Genomic DNA, 23,967 nt, shown 5'->3' on the forward strand with positions numbered 1-23,967 from the left:
GAAAGTTGGAGGGTACCCAGCAGATAGAGGGGCAAAGTGAGCACTGGCGTTCAGCAATCCTAATTTGACTCAAGCCACCTTTTCTAGGACGCCTGGTGGGCCCAGCGCCAAGGGTCATGGTTTATTTAGTGTCTCGTTCCTCTACTGGTGTTCACAGTTCTCGTTTGTCTCCCTTCTTCCTCTCACCCAGACCCCCTGCTGTTTCTCTGTGAAGAAGAGATGAAAACAGCTGTGAGAGGAACCCCAAGGTGCCTCAGTTACCCAGCCCACCACTCTGAATGGGATTCCTTCTGCCAGCCAGGGAGGACCGCAGATGTTTTAGCTCAGAGGGGCTGATGGTTTCTTTACTTAAGGTCCCAAGCCTCCTTGGGGTCAGGTTATTACTTAAAGTTAAGGCTTCCTCTGTTGCCCTGCCAGCTGGCCCCCAGGCTTTGGGACTGAGGAAATGAACTCTGTTGCTTCTCTTCTGCTCAGATTCTGGTTGGTTACACAACTTGTATTGTTCGAAAAGGGAAGACTCTGGGTGCCAACTTCACGGGGCGAGAAGGTAGGGGAAAGGTCTTAAATGTCATTTTATAACTCATATCAAGAGAAGAGTTGGTTTTCTGTTAATGTTTTTTTGCTAAGGATGCTTATTAATTCACTTCCACCAATAAAATTTGAAAGTGAAGCCCCAGCGCATTCCCAGAGGAAGTCTGCAGCTGGGTAGACTCGAGGTGTTCTAGACACTGGCCACCCACATGCAGTTGGCGGGCACTTGACAGTCCCACCAACTCCATCTGAAGCTACAGTGCACACTGGCTCTTGTCTGTTGAGAAGGTCAAACGAGGCCGTCAGAAATACTAGGGAACTAGTCCTCAGAACCCCAGCTTTCCTTGATCTCGTCCTGTGGCTTTGTAACAAGCCCGTTCCTCTTGTTTTAGGTGTGTGCCCTGGGACAACCAGTGGAGACGTTTCTGTCTGGTGCTTTCAGAGAGAGAGAGCGAGCACCTGGACAGCCTGGCAGATGAGTGCTTGTCATCAGAAGGGAGGGCTCCCCTGGGAGTTAGGGTTCCAGGGGAACAGAGGGGCTACCCCTGGGAGTTAAGGTTCCAGGACCTGGGGACAGAAGGCTACCCCTGGGAGTTAGGGCTCTAGGACCAGGGAACAGAGGGGCTACCCCTGGGAGTTAGGGCTCCCAGACCAGGGGACAGAGGGCTACCCCTGGGAGTTAGGGTTCCAGGACCAGGGAGCCGTCGTGGTGTAGCCCAGTGGTCAAGTGCATGGGCTCTGGCATCAAACTGCCCGAATTTGAGCCCTGGCCTCTCATGGTCACCGGCCACATTTTTCCAGTGCTGCGTGACTTCATCCCAGGTCACGTCATTCCTCTGAGATGGTTTCTTATCCTCAAAATGAGGGAGGCGATTACCTATCTAACGGGTTATTATGTGACTTGAACAAGATAAGGTACCTGGCCTGGTGCAGGGTAGGTGCTGAGTAAATGTGAGCTCACTGAAGCCACCTTGGCTCACTGGCCTCCACAGCAGATGGAGGAAGGACCGTCACACCCTATCATCAGTTAGGAGAACTAGAAAAACATGGCTAACTTAATCCAAGACTCCATGTACCGGTGGACCTGGAGGGGTTGAAGGGCTTGCCTGAGACTTTGCAGCAGATCAGAGACTGAGCCCGGACTGGAACGTGTGTCCTGCCGCCCAGGCCTCTGTTCTTTCCCCACCACTGCCCAGTCTGGCTACTGTTTCTCCACCTCCCGTCCCTCCCCGATGCCCATTGGGTTGTCCAGGGAGTTTGTTCTAGACTGTGGCATCAGAAAGGGGTCTGCTCCCTCCTGGGAACCCGCCTTCCTCACTAACTGCCACTGGGCCATGACAGCCCAAGAGCACAGGGCCTGGAGCAGTGCTGGTGGGAGGGGATGAGGGAGGTGGTGAGAGGGGAGGGGTATTGCACCCTCTTGGGAAACGGGCCTTTCCTCTCCTGCTCCCAGCTGCGTGGCCTGGCCTGGCCTGAGGCAGGTGCAGGGTTGCTCAAGAGCCTGAGCTGTGCCGAGGGAGGCTGGTGGCAGGAGCAACCGCAGGCAGGGCTTGTCAGGAGATCTCTTCCAGCCTCGGCCGGTGTGGCCTCTTCCTGCACTGGTACATTTCAACGGCCATTCTCAGTTTTAACCTGCATTAAGACTTAGTTGACTTGTTACCACAGCCTTGAAATTTTGGACCCTGTGTGTATTGTAACTGTACACACTGCTAGCTAGCTTCAGTGTAGAAAAAAGTTCTTGAATGTTTTCCTAACTATGTATATTTAAGTTTTCTGAGCGAATTCTCTTTTGGGGGCTATTCTTGACTTTTGATAATGCTGCGGATTGATTGCACATTGAGGTTTGTGTTTCCCACGCTTTACGTTTTGTACCCAGAGGCCAAGCTTGGTTGGTCCCAATGCTGTTGTTTAATGGGGAACGAGGGCCAGCAAATTCCCCGACCGCACCGAGCATCCATTTCTTCGTCTGAAAATCGGGCTGAGTGAGTGCATTTATCTTGGTGCCTGGAGCTTTCAGTATTCCTGATACTTTATCTCAGTCATTTTCAACTTTTTCATCTCAAGGCACACATAAACTAAAATTCTGCAGCACACCAAAAAATATATTTTTGCCAATCTGACCACAAAATTAAAAAGGTATAATTTTGATTCATTCACACAAAATGGCTATTGTCATGTTGGCTGTTGTCATTTTTTAATTTGACAGTCTAAGACAGCAGTTCTCAACCTGTGGGTCACGACCCCTTTGGGGGGGGTTGAACGACCCTTTCACAGGGGTCACCTAAGACCATCGGAAAGCACTTATATAATTACATATTGTTTTTGTGATTAATCACTATGCTTTATTATGTTCAATTTGTAACAATGAAATTGTGGGCCACCACAACATGAGGAACTGTATTAAAGGGTTGCGGCGTTAGGAAGGTTGAGAACCACTGGTCTAAGAGAAAAGATGTCAGTGACCCGGACTAAAAGGTCAGGTACTGCATGATTTAACAGTTCTGGCCTTGGGCAGTGAGGCTAAGTTGGTTGGGCATCATCCTGTGCACCGAAAGGTTGCCAGTTCAGTTCCCTGTCAGGGCACATGCCTGGGTTGTGGGCAGTATCCCTGATAGGGGGCGGGGCATAAAGGAGGCAGCCAATCTATGTTTCGATTTCACATCAATGTTTCCCTCTCTCCTTCTCCCGCTCTAAAAATCAATTTAAAAATCTTAAAAAAAAAATCTTGTGGCACACTGGTTGAAAATCGCCTCCCTATCTGATTGGGCTTCCTCAGAAATCTTCCTAGGAACTCAGCTGAATAGGTTATACATATTCGTTTTAGGTAGTAGAGGAAGTGAAGAGGATTCAGGTAGAATCCCTGTTGGCCCTTCTCGCTCACTCTGCTTCCCAAAGTGTCCCCAAGGGTTGCTGGGTGAGGGAGGCAGGTGGCTGGTGGCCCCTTTACCTCTGCCAGGGAATGGCACTTGTGGTATGTGACCTGCAGGAGGTCAGAGGGCAAGTGGAGTCATTGTTATGAATGACATACAGTATGTAGGGGGCTTTCTCCTAGTGAAATTCTTGGAGTTGAGTGACCTGGTTAAGTGAGTTGGCAGTTCGGTGTTCAGTCTTTTGGCTTGTGTTTAACTCTTGGTGGTTGGCTATATAGCTGGATCTCCACCCTTTCTGTCCAGGTTCAAGGTGTGAAAACAAGAACCCTCCCTATACCCGTTATATGTTCTGTTCTCTGCCGAGTTTGGATCCTATCAGAGCCTTGGGTTACACAGGTGAAAATGCTTCCTGCGATTTGCAGCTCATCCCTGTGCCCGGGGCTAGTGGGTGCCTCCTCTACCACAGGGAGCCGTGGCAGGACAGGTTTTTGCACTGCCTGAGCTGAGGGTCATCTGCAGTGGGGCTGGGCCAGAGGCTGCAGATGTCATCTCTGAGAAACAGACTCAGGGGCTGTGCCTTTTCTGTCTGACTAGGCATGGGGTTACATTGAAGGGCAGTCTTTTTTTTACAATCAAAGGCCTCTTATTCAACACAGCCAGGATTAATTAATGCTTGGTAATTTATTAAAGGCAGGGAAAATGGGAAGTCTACCAAATACAAACATATACAACAAACATTTTCTTTTAACTATGCCTGTGAGCATGAAGTGTGAGGGGAGGCCCTGGCCTGGCTGACAAGAGCACGGTGGGACATTTTGTCCAGGGAGGTAATAGCTAGCACAGCGAAGATCCTAGCCCTGGTTCACGGGGACTAAATGAGCTGACGTGACATCTCTAGTGAGTCCCGCCTGCTGGAGTATCTTTTCTCAGAAGGAAATTTTCTGAATAAGGTTTCAGGAAGGCTGTTAATTACCTAATGTGCAAATGTGTAATTTTGTTATTTTTAATTATTGTGTTTAGCAGCAGGAGCTTTTTTCTCCAAATCTTTTTTGGGCTTTTTTTTCTTACTACAAAAGACGTGCTCTTTGTAAACAACTAAAACATGGAAATACATAGCATAAATTAGTGAATGCTCCCTAAAATTCTATTCTGTAGAGAGCTAACCACAGTTAACAGTTTATTGTGAACGTGTACAGATTTCTATAAGTATTTATCATTTAAAAAAAATAGGTTCACATGACACATTACTGTTTTGGTGACTTGCTTTTTTTCCCATTTAACATGGCATTTTTTTCATATCAGTATAGACAGAGTTTACCTCAGTTTTAAATAGCTTTATTTAAAAAAGGCATATTTAAAATTAAGGCGTAATTTCATATCACAGAATTCACCCATTGCAGGTGTGCCATCGCTACTTCACTGTTTAACAGTTGAATTCTATTGTGTGATAACTTATATTTAACCCTTCTCCCACTGATGGACATTTAGGTGGTTTTTAAATCTTCCGCTCTTATAGACAGTGCTGCAACGTACTCTTTTACACAGACTGCTGGGCATTTGTATGTGTAACCGCAGAAGAAAATCCTAGAGGTGGAGTTTCTGGGTCACAGTAAATAAACATTTAAAATCATAGTAGGTATTGCCAAAATACCTATTGCAACTTTTCAGGTGATCTGTAGATAGGAAAAACCACGCACACCTTTGCGCACTAATAGATTAAATGAAATTCCTAAGTTTGCTTGGCCAGGGAATATGGGTTACCATGCAGTGGCGCCAGCGCAGGAGGAGGTGCAGAGTATCTCTGAGTTCCCTGGACCTAGAGTGTCCCCCAGTGCCCAGGGACACTGGCTCGCAGGGTAGGGTCCCTTACCGCACAGCCCATTCATCCTTAGGGCCTCCATCAGTATTCAGAAAGAATTTACATCAACAATCAAGCCCTCAGTAGGAATTCTTACAGGTCTCTGGCTCCTTCTGGTTCTTGAGTCGAACCCAGCATCCTGGAGGCCTCATTTGTCCCACCTCCAGCAGCCTCTGCAACATGCCTTTCTCCAGCGTCCCTGGGTCCCAGAAGGCTCCGTTCACTGTGACCACCCCTTACAGTTTAATGCCTCCTTTTACCGGCTGGCTCTGGGGACTAGGGTCACAAACCCACGTCCCCCATTTCCCCAGGGTTGTACCATTGACTTTTCCACCAGCAATTTAATAAGAGTGCCCGTTTCCTAAGATCCTCATCCAGTGTTTGCTAGACTTTGCTGATCTGGGCAAGAACGATTAATTTGCGTTTTAGTCAGTGTTATTGAGGTTGCATATCTGTGCGTGGGTCAGCCATTCATTCTTTTCATCAAACATCCCCGTGGAAGACTCCCAGTGGCAGTGCGCCCTCACCCCTGCTGAGCATCTGCAGCAGATGGGCCCGCCCTGCTCCCGGGAAAGCGGTGGTTCTACGGAGGCCCCCTGTTTGGAGAACTAAACATATTTACTTCCTAGACAGTTTGGCTTTTATTTCTTGTTTCCCTCTCAGCCTTTGGCAGAACCTCCACGTAGGAGGATGAAAGTTGGCTAACTTAGACACTCGGCTTCTTCTGGTCCAAAAATAGCCAAGTCTTTACCAAAAAATGTTGTTGAGCACTTTGACTACAAACCCAAATTGTCTGGTTCTTGCACCTACTGCCGGATAGAATGAGGGAGGAAGACTCGAGGGGCCAGTTCACCCTGCCTTCTGGTTGGTTAAGAGGGAGAAAGGTTTGGGCTGGTTGTCCTCAAGCAGTCTTCCTGGCAGATTACTGTTTAAAACAGGGGTGGGCAAACTTTTTGACTCGAGGGCCACAATGGGTTCTTAAACTGGACCGGAGGGCCGGAACAAAAGCATGGATGGAGTGTTTGTGTGAACTAATATAAATTCAAAGTAAACATCATTACATAAAAGGGTACGGTCTTTTTTTTTTTTAGGTTTATTCATTTCAAACGGGCCGGATCCGGCCCGCGGGCCGTAGTTTGCCCACGGCTGGTCTAAAACCAGAGAGAGCTAAGCAGTTTTCGTCCTGTTGCAGGAATAATGGCTTGCAAGCTAAGCTCTGGGAGAACCTGTTGTGCAAATTCATGGAACTTATTGAACTAAAAATAAATACCTGGGCAGGACTCAATAGATAGAGTATTGAATGAATTCCTAGCTGCCTGGTAAGAGCCAGGCCCCCTCGAGGCACTAGGAATATGGGGGTGAACAGAACAGAAGTCCCTGGTCTCACAGAGCTTACTTCGTAATGTGTTCTTCTAGTGTATTCTGCTCCACTTTTTCAGGTTAGGAGGTGTCTGCTTTGTTCCTGTCTGCCTCTGTAACTAATTATCTGGTGGGAGAGGCAGACAAATCCCTAGTGTTGCATTTGAAGTGCTAATCCCAAAGTAGCATAGAATTGTCTGAACTAAAACTGGAAGGATGCCTAAGAGTTATTCAAGAGAAGAAAACGTGGGGTCCTCCGAAGCCAAAGGGGCAATGTAAGTGACAGCACTAAGACGGGAGGTGCCAGGCAGGGTGACCTTGTTTTCCTACTGAAAAAGTATGAATTGTGTCCCCAGAGGCAGGGCAGTGGGTGGGCACGGGATGGTTTTAAGCAGGACATGCCGTGCTCAGAGCGCTCCAGCCCCAGGTGCAGGGCTAAGAGAAGAGGCAACTCGGGAGGAGCTGTTGGGACGAAGGAGACATCCCTCTTGGCCCCTTGGAGCAACCGCGCCAGAGCCACCTTTGTGGGCCTCCTCAGCGTGGAGGGGACACAGGTAGACTTGGGTAATCCAGAATTGCTGTCTTGCTGTGTGGCACAACTTGTAGAAGAGTGAGCGATGTAAGTGACCAGCACTATGTCCTGGTACCCTCAGGGAAGGGTGTGAGCTGGCGCCCAGAGCAGGAGGAGCCGCGGGTGTGTGCGAGAGAGGAGGGCAGGTGGGAGCCTTGCCAACCCCACCTGGCTGGCTGCAGGTGCCAAGGCACCCACGTGCCCTGGTGAGTGCACGGTGCAACCTCGCTGAGGCCGCCTTTTCAGTGATCAAATTATCAAGGCAAAAGGTTCACCAGTACTGCGTGCTGGCAAGGGTGTGGGGAAATGCTACAACTGCTGTGGAGAGCAGTGTGACAGAATCAGCTGTCACAGCCGATGCAGCAAGCCCACCACTGGGAATGGACCCACGCAGGCAGAGGTGGCACCTGGCAAGGACATTCAGTGCAGCAGGGCTTGTAGAGTGGCTCAGAGATGGCATGGCCATGCTGTGGGTACCATTTCCCAGCCCCCCTCCCTCCCTCCTTTCTGCCTTAGTGTCACTTGTCGCAGTCTGACACGCTCCATCTTTACTCGCCCGTCCCCCCAGAATGTAGGGAAGGCGAGGGTCTTGTCTGCTTCATCTCCAGCCAAACGGGCCTGTCAGGCAGCTGGCCCCTCAATAAAATGTGACTGGAGAGACGAACACATTTTTCTTTGTTTTTTTCCATATCAAGTTAGATGTGGAATAGCGCCTTTTTTTAAAAAAAATATAGTTTTATTGATTTATTACAGAGAGGAAGAGAGAGGGATAGAGAGCTAGAAACATCAATGAGAGAGAGACATTGATCAGCTGCCTCCTGCACACCCCTCACTGGGGATGTGCTCGCAACCAAGGTTTATGCCCTTGACCGGAATCGAACCTGGGACCCTTCAGTCCGCAGGCCGACACTCTATCCACTGAGCCAAACCAGTTAGGGCTGGAATAGCTCTTTTAATGTTTCTTCTTCCTTTACATAAAAAAGAAAAAGATTTTAGATGAAGATATTCTGGGAGAGGGGATGGTGGATGGAGAGCTGCCGGCACCACACTTCTCTCCTGCGCAGAATCCGAATCCACCCTGAATTCCATCTCAGGTGCCCCTGAGGCTGCTCCCCAGCACAACCGGCATTCCCCCCCCCCCCCCCCCCGTCTCCTTTTCTTGTCCCAGAGCCCAGCCCCGAGTCCCACGGCCTCTCCCAGGCCCCACTCTGCTGTATTAGGCAAGTCTTTGAAACAGGTTTCTCTTATTTTTGAATTTTTGAAATAAAAGTAATGTGAATATGGAAGAATGTTTTAAGCCATTCACAGTGACATAAAACGTGTACTCCCCCCAGTCCTTTAATCAAAGGTGCCCTTATTAATAGTCACATGTCCTTCTAGGGAAAAAAAAACATATGTAATACCAGCATAAATATATATCCTTTAAAATGGACATGAACAGAGTCATGGTGGGCATGTTATCCTGCTATTAATATAATTTGGAGCCCTGGCCACTGTGTCTCAGTGGATAGAGCTTTGGCCTGTCCACTGAAAGGTCACGGGTTCAATTTCTGGTCAAGGGTACATACCTGGGTTGCAGGTTCAATCCCCAGCCCCTGTCAAAGTGCATGTCTCTCTCACATCGATGTTTCTCTCTCTCTTTCTCTCCCTGCCCTTGCCCCCTACCTCCCCACCACCTCCCTCCCTTCCATTCTCTGAAAATCAATGGGAAAAATATCCTCGGGTGGTGATTAACCAAATAATCTACTTATATAAAAACCCTGGGTGTAACATCACGTCCCAAAGCTTGACCAACCGGAAGGAAGTCAGTCCTGCAGGGGTTGTTTGGAAATGGCTACGCCCTCCCCTAGTTGTCCCCCCCCCCCCCCCAGGGCGAGGTTTCAGGGAGAAACCCGCCCTCGGGGCAAAGCGTGGAAGTACTGAGTTCTGGGTTGCCTTGTCAAGGGCTGCGCCCTTGCTGAGCTGTTTCCCGCGAGGCCTAAGGGAAGAACCCACCCTCAGAGCGCCAGGAGTGCCCAGCAGCAGTCGTCAGTCCTGGGTTGCTGAGGCGGAGGCCACAGTGTGGTAGACCTCTGGGTCTGGTCCAACAGGGGGTGTGGCCGGCCTTCAAACCAGACCCTGACAGTAGGGAGGAGGCAGCCCCATTCCTCACAGAATCTGCCATTGGATAACTTGCTGTCAGTGGCCTGCCAGCCAGGGACCCCATTCACCTGCACCCTGGACCCTGACAAGAGGGAGGAGGGAGCCCCATTCCTCACGGAATCGACAGGTGGCCAGCTTGCTGTCAGAGGTCTGCCACCAGGTGAATAGGGATCCTATTCACCTGCATATCTGTATAAAGTTTTAACACATTATATTAGAGGTTGTGGTGGTACTGTTTTACCCACAACGTCTACAAGAATTGCTGCAAATTTACTTCTCAGTGGAAGCACCTTTCATTCCCAATATAAATTACCGATTCCATTAAATGAAACTTCAATTTCTAGACTCAATATAAAGAGTGAAGTTGCTAAAACTATTAAAAAGGCCCAACTTCTCATTATTGATGAATACACCATGGCATCCAGTCATGCTATAAATGCCATAGACCAGTGGTCAGCAAACCGTGGCTTGTGAGCCACATGCGGCTCTTTGGCACTTGAATGTGGCTTTTCCACAAAATACCACGTGCGGGTGCGCACGTACAGTGCGATTGAAACTTTGTGGCCCCTGCGCAGAAGTTGGTTTTCGGCCTGGGCGAGTCTATTTTGAAGAAGTGGTGTTAGAAGAAGTGGGGGTGCGTTTGCTGAGGTCGACCCCTCAGATTGAGGACGTTTTTAGCAAAGGCCAGCTTAGGAGTACCCTAATTAAGTTAATAACAATGTACCTACCTATATAGTTTAAGTTTAAAAATTTTGGCTCTCAAAAGAAATTTCAATCGTTGTACTGTTGATATTTGGCTCTGTTGACTAATGAGTTTGCCGACCACTGCCATAGACAGATTACTAAGAGAAATTGAGCCTGAATGTTGTATTTGGTGGGAAAGTTCTCCTTCTTGGAAGGGATTTTCTACAATGTCTAATGTATTGTACTGCATGCTATGGGATCGGCCATAGTACAAATGAGTTTAAAGTACTGCAGTGTTTGGGGATGTTTCAGAAAGTTGTCTCTTACAACAAATATGAGATCAGAGGATTCTGCTTATAGTGGATGGTTAGTAAAACTTGGAGATGGCAAACTTGATAGCAGTTTTCATTTAGGAATGGATATTATTGAAATCTCTCCCTGTGAAATGATTTGTAATGGATCTATTATTGAAGCTACCTTTGGGAATACTGCATCTATAGATAATATTAAAATTATATCTAAACATGCAATTCTTTGTCCAAAAAATGAGCATGTTCAAAAATTAAATGAAGAAATTTTGGATATACTCGATGGAGATTTTCACACATATTTGAGTGATGATTCCATTGATTCCACAGATGATGCTGAAAAGGAAAATTTTCCCATTGAATTTCTTAATAGTATTACTCCTTCGGGAATGCCGTGTCATAAATTAAAATTGAAAGTGGGTGCAATCATCATGCTATTGAGAAATATCAATATAGTAAATGGGGTCTTTGTAATGGTACCAGATTTATTATCAAAAGATTACGACCTAACATTATTGAAGCTGAAGTATTAACAGGATCTGCAGAGGGAGAGGTTGTTCTGATTCCAAGAATTAATTTGTCCCCATCTGACGCTGGCCTCCCATTTAAATTGATTCAATGACGGTTTCCGGTGATGCCAGCATTTGTGATGACTATTAATAAATCAAAGGACAAACTCTAGACAGAGTAGGCATATTACTACCTGAACCCGTTTTTGCACATGATCAGTTATATGTTGCTTTCTCTCGAGTTTGAAGAGCATGTGACGTTACAGTTAAAGTTCTAAATACTTCATCACAAGGGAAATTAGTCAAGCACTCTGAAAGTGTTTTCACTCTTAATGTGGTGTACAGGGAGATATTAGAATAAGTTGAATCACTTTATCAGTCATTGTTTGCATCACTGTTGTTTTTATATCATGTTTTTGTCGTTTTTATAACATGCCTCTGTTGTTATATCCTTTTGTTACTGTTTATTAATAAATTTATATATTATTTTCATATACATTTTACTAATTTCCTTTCATCTCTCACACTTCTATTATAGAGAAAGGGCAAGTAGCAATATTAAAATATCTCTGCTAATTAATTCCCTTTTAATGTGCACGAATTTTGTGCACCTGACTACTAGTAATAATAATAATAATAATAATTTGGAAATCTTTCCATATTGTTCCATACAGACCTGCTTTGTTTTAGTAGTTGCCTAATGTTGCATTGTGCCATGATGTATGTTCCCAGCCGGGCATTGACTTCTTTCTGGGTTTTTGTTATGACAGCATTACAGTGCAGATCCCTACACATCTTGGCACATGTTGCGGTAATACCTATAGAACACATACCTGGCAGTGCATGGCAGGTTGAAGGGCTTGGGCATGTAATACTGTGGTCAATATTCCCAAATGACCTCCGAATGGGCACATAGTTCGTTCTTCTAGAGCAGGGGTCCTCAAACTACGGCCCGCGGGCCACATGCAAATACAAATATTGTATTTGTTCCCGTTTTGTTTTTTTACTTCAAAATAAGATATGTGCAGTGTGCATAGGAATTTGTTCAGAGTTTTTTTTTTTTAAACTATAATCCGGCCCTCCAACGGTCTGAGGGACAGTGAACTGGCCCCCTGTTTAAAAAGTTTGAGGACCCCTGTTCTAGAGTATGTTTTCCTCCCAACTTTCTATTTCAAAAAGTGTTACATCTATAAAAAAGTCTAGTAATTTAATGAATACCCCGGTATTCTTCATTTAGGCTCACCAGTTACTGCTGCCACATTTGTTAAAGCTGCCATAAGAAAACACTGCAAAGTGGGTGCTTAAACAACAGGGATTTATTTTCTCACCATCGGGAGGCTGGAAGTCCCAGGGCTAGGCTGGCAGGTTTGGTTTCTTCCACGGCTTCTCTCCTTGGCTTACAGGCGGCCTCCTTCTCACTGTGTCCTAGGAATGAGGCGTCCCCTAGCCAGTTTGGCTCAGTGGATAGAGCGCCGGCCTGAGGTCTGAAGGGTCCCAGGTTCGATTGTGGTTAAGGGCATGTGCCTCCATTGTGGGCCCGATCCCTTGGTTGGGGCGCGCATGTGAGAGGCAACCAATCGGTGTGTCTCTCTCAACATCGATGTTTTTCTGTCTCTCCCCCCTTCCACTCTGTCTAAAAATCAATGGGGAAAAAATGAGGATGTGCTATTGGGATATGTTTCAATGCCCTTTATTTTATACGGATGGGGACAGATTCCCCTGGGGCAGAAAACAAATGAGCATGCCAAGGCTCCAGCCCTGACTGGGGCTTTCCCTCCAGCTTGCTTAGTCCTGGCCCAGTCTCCTGCACATCTCCTTGCTGAGCCCAGCCCCTCGGTAAGACGAGGGTGCTTGTAGGAAGGAGGCCTCCTGCCTCAAAAGGCATTCGCGCGAGCAGGTTCTTTAGCAGTTTTTTAACGTTGTTGATGTTCTGCATGAGTGATGTGTCAGCAGAATGGCAGACCACCTTACAATTCCACCTGCTTTTGTTTTCTATCAAAATGTTTCTCTAAACACCAGACTTATGTCATTTCTGTGTACAGACAGTGCTTGCTTTGCATACTGCGGACTGCCTGTATTCATTTAGAGAAGTCAGGTTAATTGATTGGGTGCCGTTTTCTCCCTCCTTATCTCCCTCCTTCCTGCACTCTCTTTGGTAGCTTAGGGCTCTGCCCGAGTTGATTCTTGCCTGCTGCCAGGGTAACTCGGCATCCTCCACAGGCTCGCATCTCCTGTGGGCTCGCACCCTCCACGGACTTGCATCCTTCATGGGCTTGCATCCTCCATGGGCTTGCATCCTCCATGGGCTTGCATCCCCCATGGGCTTGCCTCCACATCTGCTTCTTCCCGATACTTGTGTGTGGGACATCACATGTGCACATTCTCTCTGTTGGTTTCAGTGGATAGAATCCTGTGGAGATAGTCTGCCTGGAGCTTCAGTGGAGGACAGGGCACTCAGAAACCTTTGGTTTCCTCTGTTCAAATGGTCGTGTCTCTAGACCCGAGTGAAGGAGTCAGGCTGTTGCTGAGTGATCACCCACCCCTGCTGGCTGTTCTGTAGCTGGGAGTCCCCTGTCTGGTCTGTGACACAGCCAGTGTCCTTCCTGACCTTCCTGAGCCCTCTCCACCCCAGGAACCCAATTCTGAATCTACCCAATTCAGAGCCACTTTTCCAAAACATGATTCCCACCATGCCTTTGACTTTGCTTAGCATCTTTCCTGTCTTTCTTTTTTCCCTACAAGATTCAGTCCAGACTCCTTAGCCAGGCCTTTAAGACCCTCCCTCATGTGGCCTCTGCTCATTTGTCTCCCTTGTTACCTGCTATATCAAAGCCAAATCAAATTATGCCACACACACACACTGCCGCGTTACATCCCTGTACCTATGAACTCATGGTGTGTGCTCTGTCCAGAGCGTAGCTCTCTCCCCTCCCTGATCCATTTGCTAAACTCCAGCCCAGCCTTCAGGACCTTCCCCTCCCACCAGCGACGCCTCTCCCACCTGCACCCTTCTTCCACGCAGGCAGGCTGGTCAGCCTTCCCTCGAGCTCTCACACTGCCCCAAACTTGCCTCTTCCCTAGCACTTGCCACACATTGGTTATGTGCCTGCCCTCCTGCCAAGCCACTGCCTTTGCCTATGTCTCCGCAGTGGCTGACTGGGAGTGGCATGCAGTGAACCTTTGGGTGGATGGCTGGATATGCCTTTGGGTAGAGCATATCCTGAAGTTAGCAATAGCTACGTCCTTGTTTGTCGTTTCCCAAGAGCCTTGTCACACAAAAAGAAGAAAATACAATTTTCCGCCCACTGTGAGGAGTCATTCTTCCTACGTGCCCAGTCCTGCAGAGCCTGTCCCTGTCAGCAGCAATGCAGGCCCCTGTGACCTTCACGGCTTATGGAGCAAGTACCTTAACTTGACATTGTAGGCACTGTGTGTGCATTTTGCTTTGTTATCACTGTGGAAAGCTACTGAATGTCTATCTTTTCTTTCAGTCAAACGCTTCCGAGAACCAAAGCATGAAAGACGTCCGTGGAGGATATGGTAGGTATTTAAATATTAGCTCATTCCTAGAATGGTTTGGATGGTTTGGGGGAGGGAGGGGATGGAATGTGAGCAATTATACATAACAAAGTGTTGGACTCCCTTAATGAATTAATCATTAGGAACTACGAATGATATGAAAGTATTTCCATTTCTCAGATACATGTTGAGCCCTACCTTTGTTCTCTCCTCACTCTTGTCCTATTTTAGAAGGTGGGAGATAACACAGAAGCATCTGTCTGTGCTGCAGGCTCTGTAGTAACGGCTCCCTGTTATATTATGTTAAGCCCTCAGGTTCTGTAGTCTATATGCACGAGCAAAAAATAATCTAACTTTGGAGATTAGTCAAATGCACCACGTAAATGCTTCTGTCCCCAAAGCTAGTCTTTCTCGGTCCTAGGTTGACCCTGTGGTGACAGTTTTTCCTCCATAAAAATGGCGGTAAAGCTCAGACATAGCTTCTATAGACATAACTCCAACAAAGAAGTCACTCGCAAGGCGACGGTTACCTAGCCCGGGATCGGCAAACAGTGGCCTGCAGACCCGTTCTAGCTCACGGTCTGTTTTCATAAATGAAGTCTTATAGGAATGGTAGTGACTACGGCCACTTTTAGGCTACAGTGACAGTGTTGAGTAATTGCTGCAGAGAACAACAGCCCACAGAGCCTGCAATATTTATTCTCCGACCCTTTACAGAAAAGGTCTGCCCACCCCGACCCTGTCTGTTGTTACCGGCAGCAGCTGACGGTGGCTCAGGGCTTCAGCTTCAGACCTGGATTTGGGCGGGGCTGTTTAACCGTGCACAGCACTTAGCTCAGTGCTAGTGGGGTCGAGTGGGAGCTCCTTAAACTAGAGGCACCTTGCACTTCATCACAAAGCTGGAATCAGACATTTCATTATAAAGTAACAGGAAATGAAAGAGGAAAAACATGTTTGAAATGTGTTGAATGTGTTTAAATATACCGGGGGGGGGGGGTGTGTGTGTGTGCAAAAATAGGTTTACAGTTGTGAGTATGGGAAACAGTTTATTCTTTTATTACTATTTATTAATTACTAGAGGCCCAGTGCATGAAATTCATGTACAGGGTGGGGGGGTGTCCCTCAGCCCAGCCTGCACCCTCTCCAATCTGGGACCCCTTGAGGGATGTCCGACTGCCTGTTTAGGCCCGAACCCAGTGGGATCAGGCCTAAATGGGCAGTTGGACATCCGTCTCACAATCCAGGACTGCTGGCTCCCAACCACTCGCCTACCTGCCTGCCTGATCACCCCCTAACCACTCCCCTGCCAGCCTGATCGATGCCTAACTGCTCCCCTGCCAGCCCGATTGCCCCTAATGGTCCTCCCCTGCAGGCCTGGTTTCTCCCAACTACCCTCTCCTACAGGCCTGGTCCCCCCAACTACCCTCCTCTGCATGCCTGGTCACTCCCAACTGTCCTCCCCTGCAGGCCTGGTTGCTCCCAACTGCCCTCCCCTGCAGGCCTGGTCACCTCCAACTGCCCTCCCCTGCAGTCCTGGTTCCCCCCAACTGCTCTCCCCTGCAGGCCTGGTTCCCCATAACTGCCCTCCCCTGCAGGCCTGGTCACCCCCAACTGCCCTCCCCTGCAGGCCTGGTCACCCCCAACTGCCCTCCCCTGCAAGCCATCTTTGACCACATGGGGGCGGCCATCTTGTGTGTTGGAGTGATGGTCAATTTGCATATTACCTCTTTATTAGATAAGATTGTATTATTTTCCATGTGAACAACTGTAAACCTACTTTTGCTTACCCTGTATGTTATTAATCAGTGGCCTTTTAGGGATTTGAGTGCAGTGTTATTAAAGGTTTTGAAATGAAAAGTCACTGAATCACCAAGCCTGGGTTAGTACTGATGGCCCGGGAAGAGGTGATTAGTAATTGGAAGTTGGGGTCTCCCAGTGGCTTTTTTCCTACTTTAGACTTAGCTTTTCCCCAGATTGGTTACTCCCCTCCTGTCAGTGTGATCACCAGTGCCAATCCTATTTTGTACAGGTTTCTAGACACTTCCAAACAAGCCATAGGAATGCTGTTCATCCACTTTGCCAATGTGTACCTAGCGGATCTCACCGAAGAGGACCCTTGCTCACTGTAAGTGGTTCGTATTTGAGTACAAACATCACCTGTCCCATCACTAAAAATGTCTTTCTGCTGCCAGCCATGTTTCCTCTCACTCGGGGCGGGGCAGCTTGCTTTGTCCTCTGCTCCTCCAAGAGATCTGAGTTCTGCCGATCAATCTGAGTTCTGTTTCTTGGCTCTCTGGTACCCTTATGTCTCCCAGCTTCCCGGCTGGGCAGCACGATGTCCTGTGCTGGGGCAGGACACACATGGGGCTTCTCTGTGATGTCAGCCACTCAGATTCGAAGCCCTTGTTGACTGTCTTTGACTTCTTGACCGAAGAGCATGGGTTGTTCCACCTTGTCAGTGCAGTGTGCCTTCCACACAGCCCCAGAGCAATCTGCCTGAAACCCCCGCTGGGCCATCATACGCTATCCTCGCTGCTGACAGCACCTCTCTCACTCAGCAGATGGAGTGGAAAGGGAGGCTCACCTGCCTTATCCTGACTCCATCTACTTCCTTCCTGGCTCAGACTTGGTGCTTCAGCCATGGTAGAGCGACTCCTGGTGGCTCTCAGCCCTGCCAGCTATCTCCTGCCTCTGTGCATTTGCCAGCTGCCCTCTGCCTGGGATGCCCTCCAGTCCTGCCCTGTCTCTATGGGAGAAGGGGGTGGAGGGCTGGTGAGTTCCTTGCCAAGAGGTTTCTTGTGCATTTAAGATCATTTGGAATAGAAGATTCTTTTAAGCTTCTTTTTTGGTGACAGTGTGCAGTTTTGAGATTTAGTAAGACCTGGTTAAGGTTGTGATCTGTTTGGATGTTTGGGTGTCGTCCCAAGCAGGTGACTGGAAGGGCGATTGTCGTGCAGGGGAGATGGTTAGGAAAGGGCCTTGTCCTTCTGGTGCTTGAGCCCAGCAGCAAGCCCATGCCACCCTCTGGTGAATCGTCCTGATGTCATTGGTGGAGGTAGTCTGAGAGCCAGCTCTGTGTCCTAGAGGTACTGGGGCCGGAAAACTTAACTCCTGGTGCAGCCGTGGCCACATCACTCCCCCTTGCATCAACAAAAAGAAGATGCCTCGGCTTTAGGCAGGACATGACAGACTGAACCACAGCCAGGATGGAGAAGGGGCTGTTGACAGACCTCGAGTGCGTGACCCGCAGGAAAAGGGATCCAAGATAGGGCTTGGGGTGATGAAAAGAGCAGAGGCCAGACTGAGAGGCCAGACTTCGGGAGGGTGGCTTAACTTCTTTGAGCCTCAGTTTCCTCCTCTGGCCTGTGTGTCCTACCAGATCCCCAGGATCAGAGCTTTCATCAGATGATGAGTAGCCCCATTGAAACCATAGGGACACTTAGCAATGAAGATGTGAATAGCTCAGTTGGAGGATACAGTGGGGCCTTGACTTACGAGTTTCCCAACTAATGAGTTTTTCGAGATATGAGCCGCCTCTCGGCCGATTTTTTGCTTTGAGTTGCGAGCTAAAATTCGGGTTACGAGCCAGCTTCAGATACCCCACCTCTAGTTGGTGCAGCAAACATCACAGTGAACACCACAACATCAGCCCAGCATCACGTGTCTCACTCGTTCACTTTTTGATTTGACATACGAGTAATTTGAGTTATGAGCTCTGTCACGGAACAAATTAAACTTGTAAGTCAAGGCCCCACTGTATTGCCATTAAAACTTCGGGAGGACAGGAAAGCTCCAGCAGTCATTGAGGAGTTGCTGGGTGGGAGGCTAGAAAGCCAAGCAGGCATTGCTTGGGGAATGAGAGGTGCCCGCCCTCCGGTCTTCTCACCTCTCAGGGCCCTGATCACTCAGTGGAGTGTGCACCCCTGGTGTCAGGGCTGTGCACAGCGAAGCCTGGGCCTTGAAGAGTGAGTGCTGCCCTGGGGTTTATGCCAGGCCCACCTTCGCTTTGTCCTGTGACTTTTCACAGGTGGAGGAAGGCTTGGGCTAGACCTGGGGCATCTTGGGAGTCTGCAGACCTAGAAGGGGAGCCAGTTTCAGCTCAGGAAGAGGAGAAACAGAGGGATGAGCTGCTTCCTGTGGCTTTAGGAGTCCCCTGCGTTGGAGATGCTGCTTTGGGTGGGAGGTGAGCCTTTCTGACATCCAGGGTTCAGTGCCTCTGAGGGGCTGCTGTTCTGTGAAGGTCTCTCTCTAGTGCTTACTTACTGTTGGCAGGTACTGTCTCTGTATCTTGACTCATTTGATCCTTGTAACAGCCCTGCAGTGTCGATACTTTGATTATCCTCATTTACAGTTGGGGGACTGAGGCACAGAGTGATTTTATAGCTCACAGGAAAGAGTGAGGGAGCTAGGATTTGAACCCAGCCAGTCTGGCCCCACACGATACTGACTGCCATGGCACCTCACCTATGTTGAGTTCAGAGTAGAGAGGTTTCTGTCTTTATCCCAAGGCTGCAAATAAATACTTGGCGAGGGAACGAGTGAGCTAACACATGTACAGGCACATCTCAGATGTTGCAGGTTCGGTTCCAGGCCCCCACAGCAAAGCGGGTATCACAGTAAAGCGAGGGGTAATCAATCTTCTTGCTGTTGGAGGGTCTTGCCTTCAGTTTGTTAAAAATGTATCCTCTGTGAAGCACAGTGAATTGGAGGTATGCCTGCAATGTGCAGTAGGCGTTCTCACTGTTTTTAGGAGGGGTCTCAGATGTGAGAACCACTTGGAACCAATTAGATGTGAGCATCTAAGAGCAGCATAGCCTGGGGCTGTGAATGTGGAGAAATTGTCTTGGAAGCAGTTGCTATTCCTTCTGTCTCTGGTCTGAGAGTGACCCCTGGTGATTTTAAAGAGGAAGGGCAGGCGGGAGACAACGCCGCCCCTCCCTCTGGTTTCCGGGCCACTCCAGGGCCCTGGAGCAGAGTGTGCACCCTCTGGTGTCAGAGGGCTGTGCATGCCACCAAAGCCCGGGCCTTGGGGTCGGGGCTGAGTCTGCATAAAATGCCTCAAGCCTCAGCCACTCGAAAGCACCGCACGTGGTCTGTGGAGTCCAGAGCTGCTCTGGGGGTTCTGAGCCCTGTGGCATCTGAGAGGGTAGAGCGGCCCAGTGACTGCTTGTCTCCTGCGGTCTGTCTGCAGAGCTGGGCCTGTGGCCAGTGGTGCTCGAGAGATCTTGGTGCAGGGCCCCCAGGAGAGGGCCAGTGGGCAAGGGGCCTTGCCTTGGTGAGGTCAGGCAGGTGGAAACAGACATGATGAGCAAGTGGTTGCGGTGGGCCTAGCCTTCTGCCTCTCTCCTCCCCTCTCCTTCAGCATCTGGCCTTTTCCATGGGAAGTAAAGCTCACTCCTTAGAAACCCTGACTTGCACTTGTCTCCATGGCAGGCTTAGAAGCACAGGGGGAGTGAGGCTGGGCGGCCCTGCCCTCTTTGGTCTGAGAGCCAGCCCCCAGGGCCATTTCCTGAGCTGCCTGGTGCAGTGGCACTGACTGGGGGCCTTGGGTGGGCTGGACTGTCAGGGAGTGAACAGTCATGGAGCAGGTATTTTTATTAAGTTCTGTTTTCCTGTTGACTCCTTGGCTGTTTCCATTCTGTCTTATGTCGAGTCTTTGTTTTGGCAGAAGCACTTGTGCTCTTTCAGGTTTCTCTGCCTTCTCCACCCCTCCCTCGAGCTGTCCAGCCCCTGAAGAGGGGCCGCACACTGCGCAGGGCCCTTCCCCGGGGCTCCCAGAGGAGAACGCTGCGGCCTCCTGCTCAGGCACATCGACGGCTCTCTGCCAGAGCCAGGCCAGGCAGAGTGCTGGCCCGTCAGCCCTGACGCTGGCTCTGGTCAGCACACAGGCCCGACTCCGGCTCTGGCTCCCTGACGGTGCCACTGTGCCCTCTCCTCACAGGTACCTCATCAACTTCCTCCTGGACGCCACCGTGGGCATGCTGCTCATCTACCTGGGGGTGCGTGCCGTCAGCGTCCTGGTGGAGTGGCAGCAGTGGGAGTCCCTGCGCTTTGGCGAATATGGTAACATACCATGGATACTGGCGGGGAATGCGGGGGATTCCTAGAGGGGCTCCTTGCCCTGTGCAGCCCTCCAGGCCAGTGGATTCAGAGACGATTCAGGAGCTGGTGGCTGTCTCTTTCGTGGTGGAGGGACTGGTTCTGGGTGCCGAGTGCCATCCTCCCCCGGCGTCAGAGTGCCCCGCGTCGGGGCATGTGGGTGCTCACTTCACTGCTTGGCTTCAGTCTTGTAGCAGGAGACACACTAAATGCAGAGAGGACAGCGCTGGCCTCTTCCACCAGAGGGCACTGGCGGCCCACATACAGAGTCATGAGGCCACCGCACTGGGCCAAGCTGCCACCTCCTTAGAGAGATGGGGGTGGCTCTTGGTTTGGAGGTGCTCAGTAGGGAGCTGCCCCTCTTTCTGTTTGTCCTCTCCTTGGGCCATTTTATTACAAAAAGTCAGGACTGGAGGGTCCATCCCCCTGGGCTCGTCACCTTGCTACCTCCTATGGGCTGGCCTCCCCCCCAGCATCTGACACGTACAGTCACCAAGGACACCAGTTCGATCCTCACTCGCAGAGATGCAACTTAAAGCAGGTGACTTACGATGCTGGCCCAGCTTCGACCCCCTTGCACCTTGTCAGACCGCATGGGACACAGCTTGGGTAGGAGGCTGCCCCGTGCTGGTCCTGAGCACAAATGCCGTTTACTCTGCACTCCCAGAAAAACGGCCGATGTGGCCTCCACGGGGCTGCGGGCAAGGGTGCTTTCTCCGGGCTCTGCCACAGCCTGGTGACTCAGGACCTGGCGACTCACGACCTGCTGACTCACGACCTGGTGACTCAGGACCTGGGGATTCGGGGTCAGGGGACAGCAGCTCCCTCCACCGTCACAGCTGGCCCTGCTGCCTGGAGGAAGGAGCTCCTATTCTTGGTGGGAACAGCATACGTGGAACCTTCGCCGTGAAAGGTGCACACAGCTCAAGAGGGAGGGAATACAGGTGGAAATCTGGGTCCTCCTCGCTTTTCCTGGGCCCGAGGGCTGCTCACTCCTACATGACCCAACACTCACTAGAGACTGACATTTTAAAGGGGGAACCGATTTGTGGAGCAGGCTGTGATGAGTGCCTGGGGTATTTCCAGAAATCTTAGTAATTGTCGGTCTCCATTGAGGGGAGATGAGCTCAGGGGAGGGCTTTTCTTAGCCTCGTTACCTGATGCCTGGTGAGTCACTGACCTAAGATAGTGTCCGACACACACGTGTGCTCCTGTGGCTCCAGGGAAGCCTTCCGAGGAGCCCTGAGTCATGGACTCCTCAATTGGAGGATGGAAATGGACGCAGCGCACATGGACCAAAGCAGCAGCATCCTCAGGCATAGGATAGGCACCCTGTGGGGTTGAGCGACACAGGAAGCTCACCCTGCCAGTGCCTGGGGTGGCTCCTGGCTGCCACCCTGGGTTCCTCAGCCTCCTGTCACCTCCAAGAACAGTGCTCATCACTGCTTCCTTGCTGTTAAGATCCTTCTGGAAGGCAGGGTTCTCAACAATCGCTTACTGGTGCCCAGGAAGTCCACCACAGCCAGTCGTGAGCCACTCGGTGACCTGGGAGTGGCGATCGGGTCTGGTCCTGATACACCAGGCATTGTGGTTCCACCTGTTCCGGGGTATTTTTTCTGCATCTCCAAGAGTAGACTGGAAGGAAGAAGGCAGTGGGTGTTTGAATCTATTTCCATGCCAGCCTCCTCTTACCCGATTGGCCCCTGCCCTTGGGCCACCACTGCTGCCTTCGAGAGTCCGCGTTATCGCACCAGGGTGTCTCCAGAGGAAGCACTTGATCATGGACCGTCTCGAGTCCTCCCACCCCAGGTGCTGGAGGATAGTGTGTGTCCTCCGTCACCCGATTTCTATTTCTGCCCATTTCTTTTGTTTCTGTTGCTCTTACAACACAGTATCACAAAGTTGGTGGCTTAACATGGCACAAACTTGTTACCTTACAGTCCCTAATTCAGAAGTGAGACGTGGGTCTCATGGACTGAAACCCTAGTATCAGCAGGACTGGTTCTTTCTGGGTCTCTCAGAGCAGAGTCCATTTCCTGGTCTTTCCCAGCCCCCGAGGCTGCCTGCAGTCCTTGGCTGGGGGTCCCTTCCCTCCTCCAGAGCCAGCAACAGCAGGTTGAGTTCCTCTCACATCCAGTCACTCGGACCTTCTGCCACCTCCCTGTACTCTGAAGTGCCCTTGTGATGACACGCGCCCCCCCCCCCCCCCCGACTCACTCTGTCTTAGAGTCAGCAGACTAGCAATTCCATTTGCAGCCTTAATTCCCTTCGGCCACGTTCCCTGACGTGTTCACAGGTTCTAGGGACTAACGTGGCCGTCTCTGTGGGGCCATCATTCTGCCGGCCACACCTGTCAGCCAGCCGTCGGCTTGAGGCAACCGTTCCATGTGGACCCCAGAGCGCTCTTCTCAGTAAATGAAGAAGAGGGGCTTGTTGTCTAGGTGCTTCCATGGCCCCTAGAAGAGAAGGTGAACTTGCTAACAAGAACATGGGCCTTGGGGAATGCCACCCAGCCCCGAGGGCTGAGACCGGCCCAGGCGCTGCGTGGTGTCTGCAGTTTGGTGACCGGGCTGCTCTCCCCGGTCTGTGTCCTGTGGGCACCAGTGGTCCGTGGCCTTGGCCGCCCGTCCTGCCCTCACGCTCACTTCCAAAACCTCTCTAGATACAGACGTGGTCCCTCCTCTTGGCCCCTTTCCTGTAATTGATCCTGAGGAAATAATTCAACAAAGCAAAGCATCCATGTGCCAGAGGGTGTCCGGCGTGGTAAAAAGCGTGACACAGCAAGAATGCCTGGCTTGTTGGTCCTTAAAAGATGAGACCACGGGGAACATAAGACTCTCAAATGGAACAGAAATCAGAAAAACAGCACGTGGCCTCATGATGCGCAGGAGGAAATGATGTGAGAGTTGGGTTACGCTTGATTTTTTCTTTTTTCCATGTGTTTTTTTTTCACTTATTAAAGCATCTAAATGAGAAAGGCAGCTGCCGCTAAGTTGTGGCTCTGAAACGCAGAGCAGCGTGAGGGCCAGGAGGCAGATGAGAGAACAGTCCCTCTTGTCAGTCACTTAAAAGTGAAGAGCAGAGGGAGCAAACACACTGAGCAAGTCGGTTTCTTTAGAGAGTGAATGAGTGTTGCCACTTGTTGTGTTGACTCTTGAACACTCGTCCCCACTCAGGTATTTCCTACCAGAGCTTTCTGTCTGGCTGTCCCCAGTCTTACTTAACGGTTTTTTACAAATATCTTGACCTGTCGTTTTTGAGAACTTCTCTCCGTAAGGTAAGGTAGTCTGCTGAACTACAAAACTCCCCTGAAGATCTAGCTGGGAGAGATTGTGCTTCTGAAATGATGGTTTGGCTCACATGTGTCGTCTCCCAGAAGTGGAAGTAGATAGGGTGACCTCCGGAGAAGCAATGATGTCTTCTGCGTGCTTTCTGCACGCTTCTCCCAGGGTTTTCCAGAAAAGGGAATGGCCTGCTGTGTCCATGACAGCTGCGCGAAGGCATTCCCTGCGCTCCC

The 23,967-nt window shown here is 50.0% G+C and overlaps 1 protein-coding gene across 1 annotated transcript in view; it reads left to right on the forward strand.

Moving 5' to 3' along the window:
- LOC308529876 (store-operated calcium entry regulator STIMATE) overlaps window positions 1-23,967 on the forward strand; it is a 49,523-nt gene that overhangs the window by 14,686 nt on the left and 10,870 nt on the right. The window contains exons 2-4 of the mRNA XM_081106237.1: window positions 14,324-14,372; window positions 16,381-16,476; window positions 20,293-20,414. Of these exons, the coding sequence (XP_080962363.1) occupies window positions 14,324-14,372; window positions 16,381-16,476; window positions 20,293-20,414 (267 nt within the window). The remainder of the gene's footprint in view (window positions 1-14,323; window positions 14,373-16,380; window positions 16,477-20,292; window positions 20,415-23,967) is intronic.

Source organism: Myotis nattereri (assembly GCF_964212035.1).
Source record: "Myotis nattereri genome assembly, chromosome: 14".
Classification (NCBI taxonomy): Eukaryota; Metazoa; Chordata; class Mammalia; order Chiroptera; family Vespertilionidae; genus Myotis; species Myotis nattereri.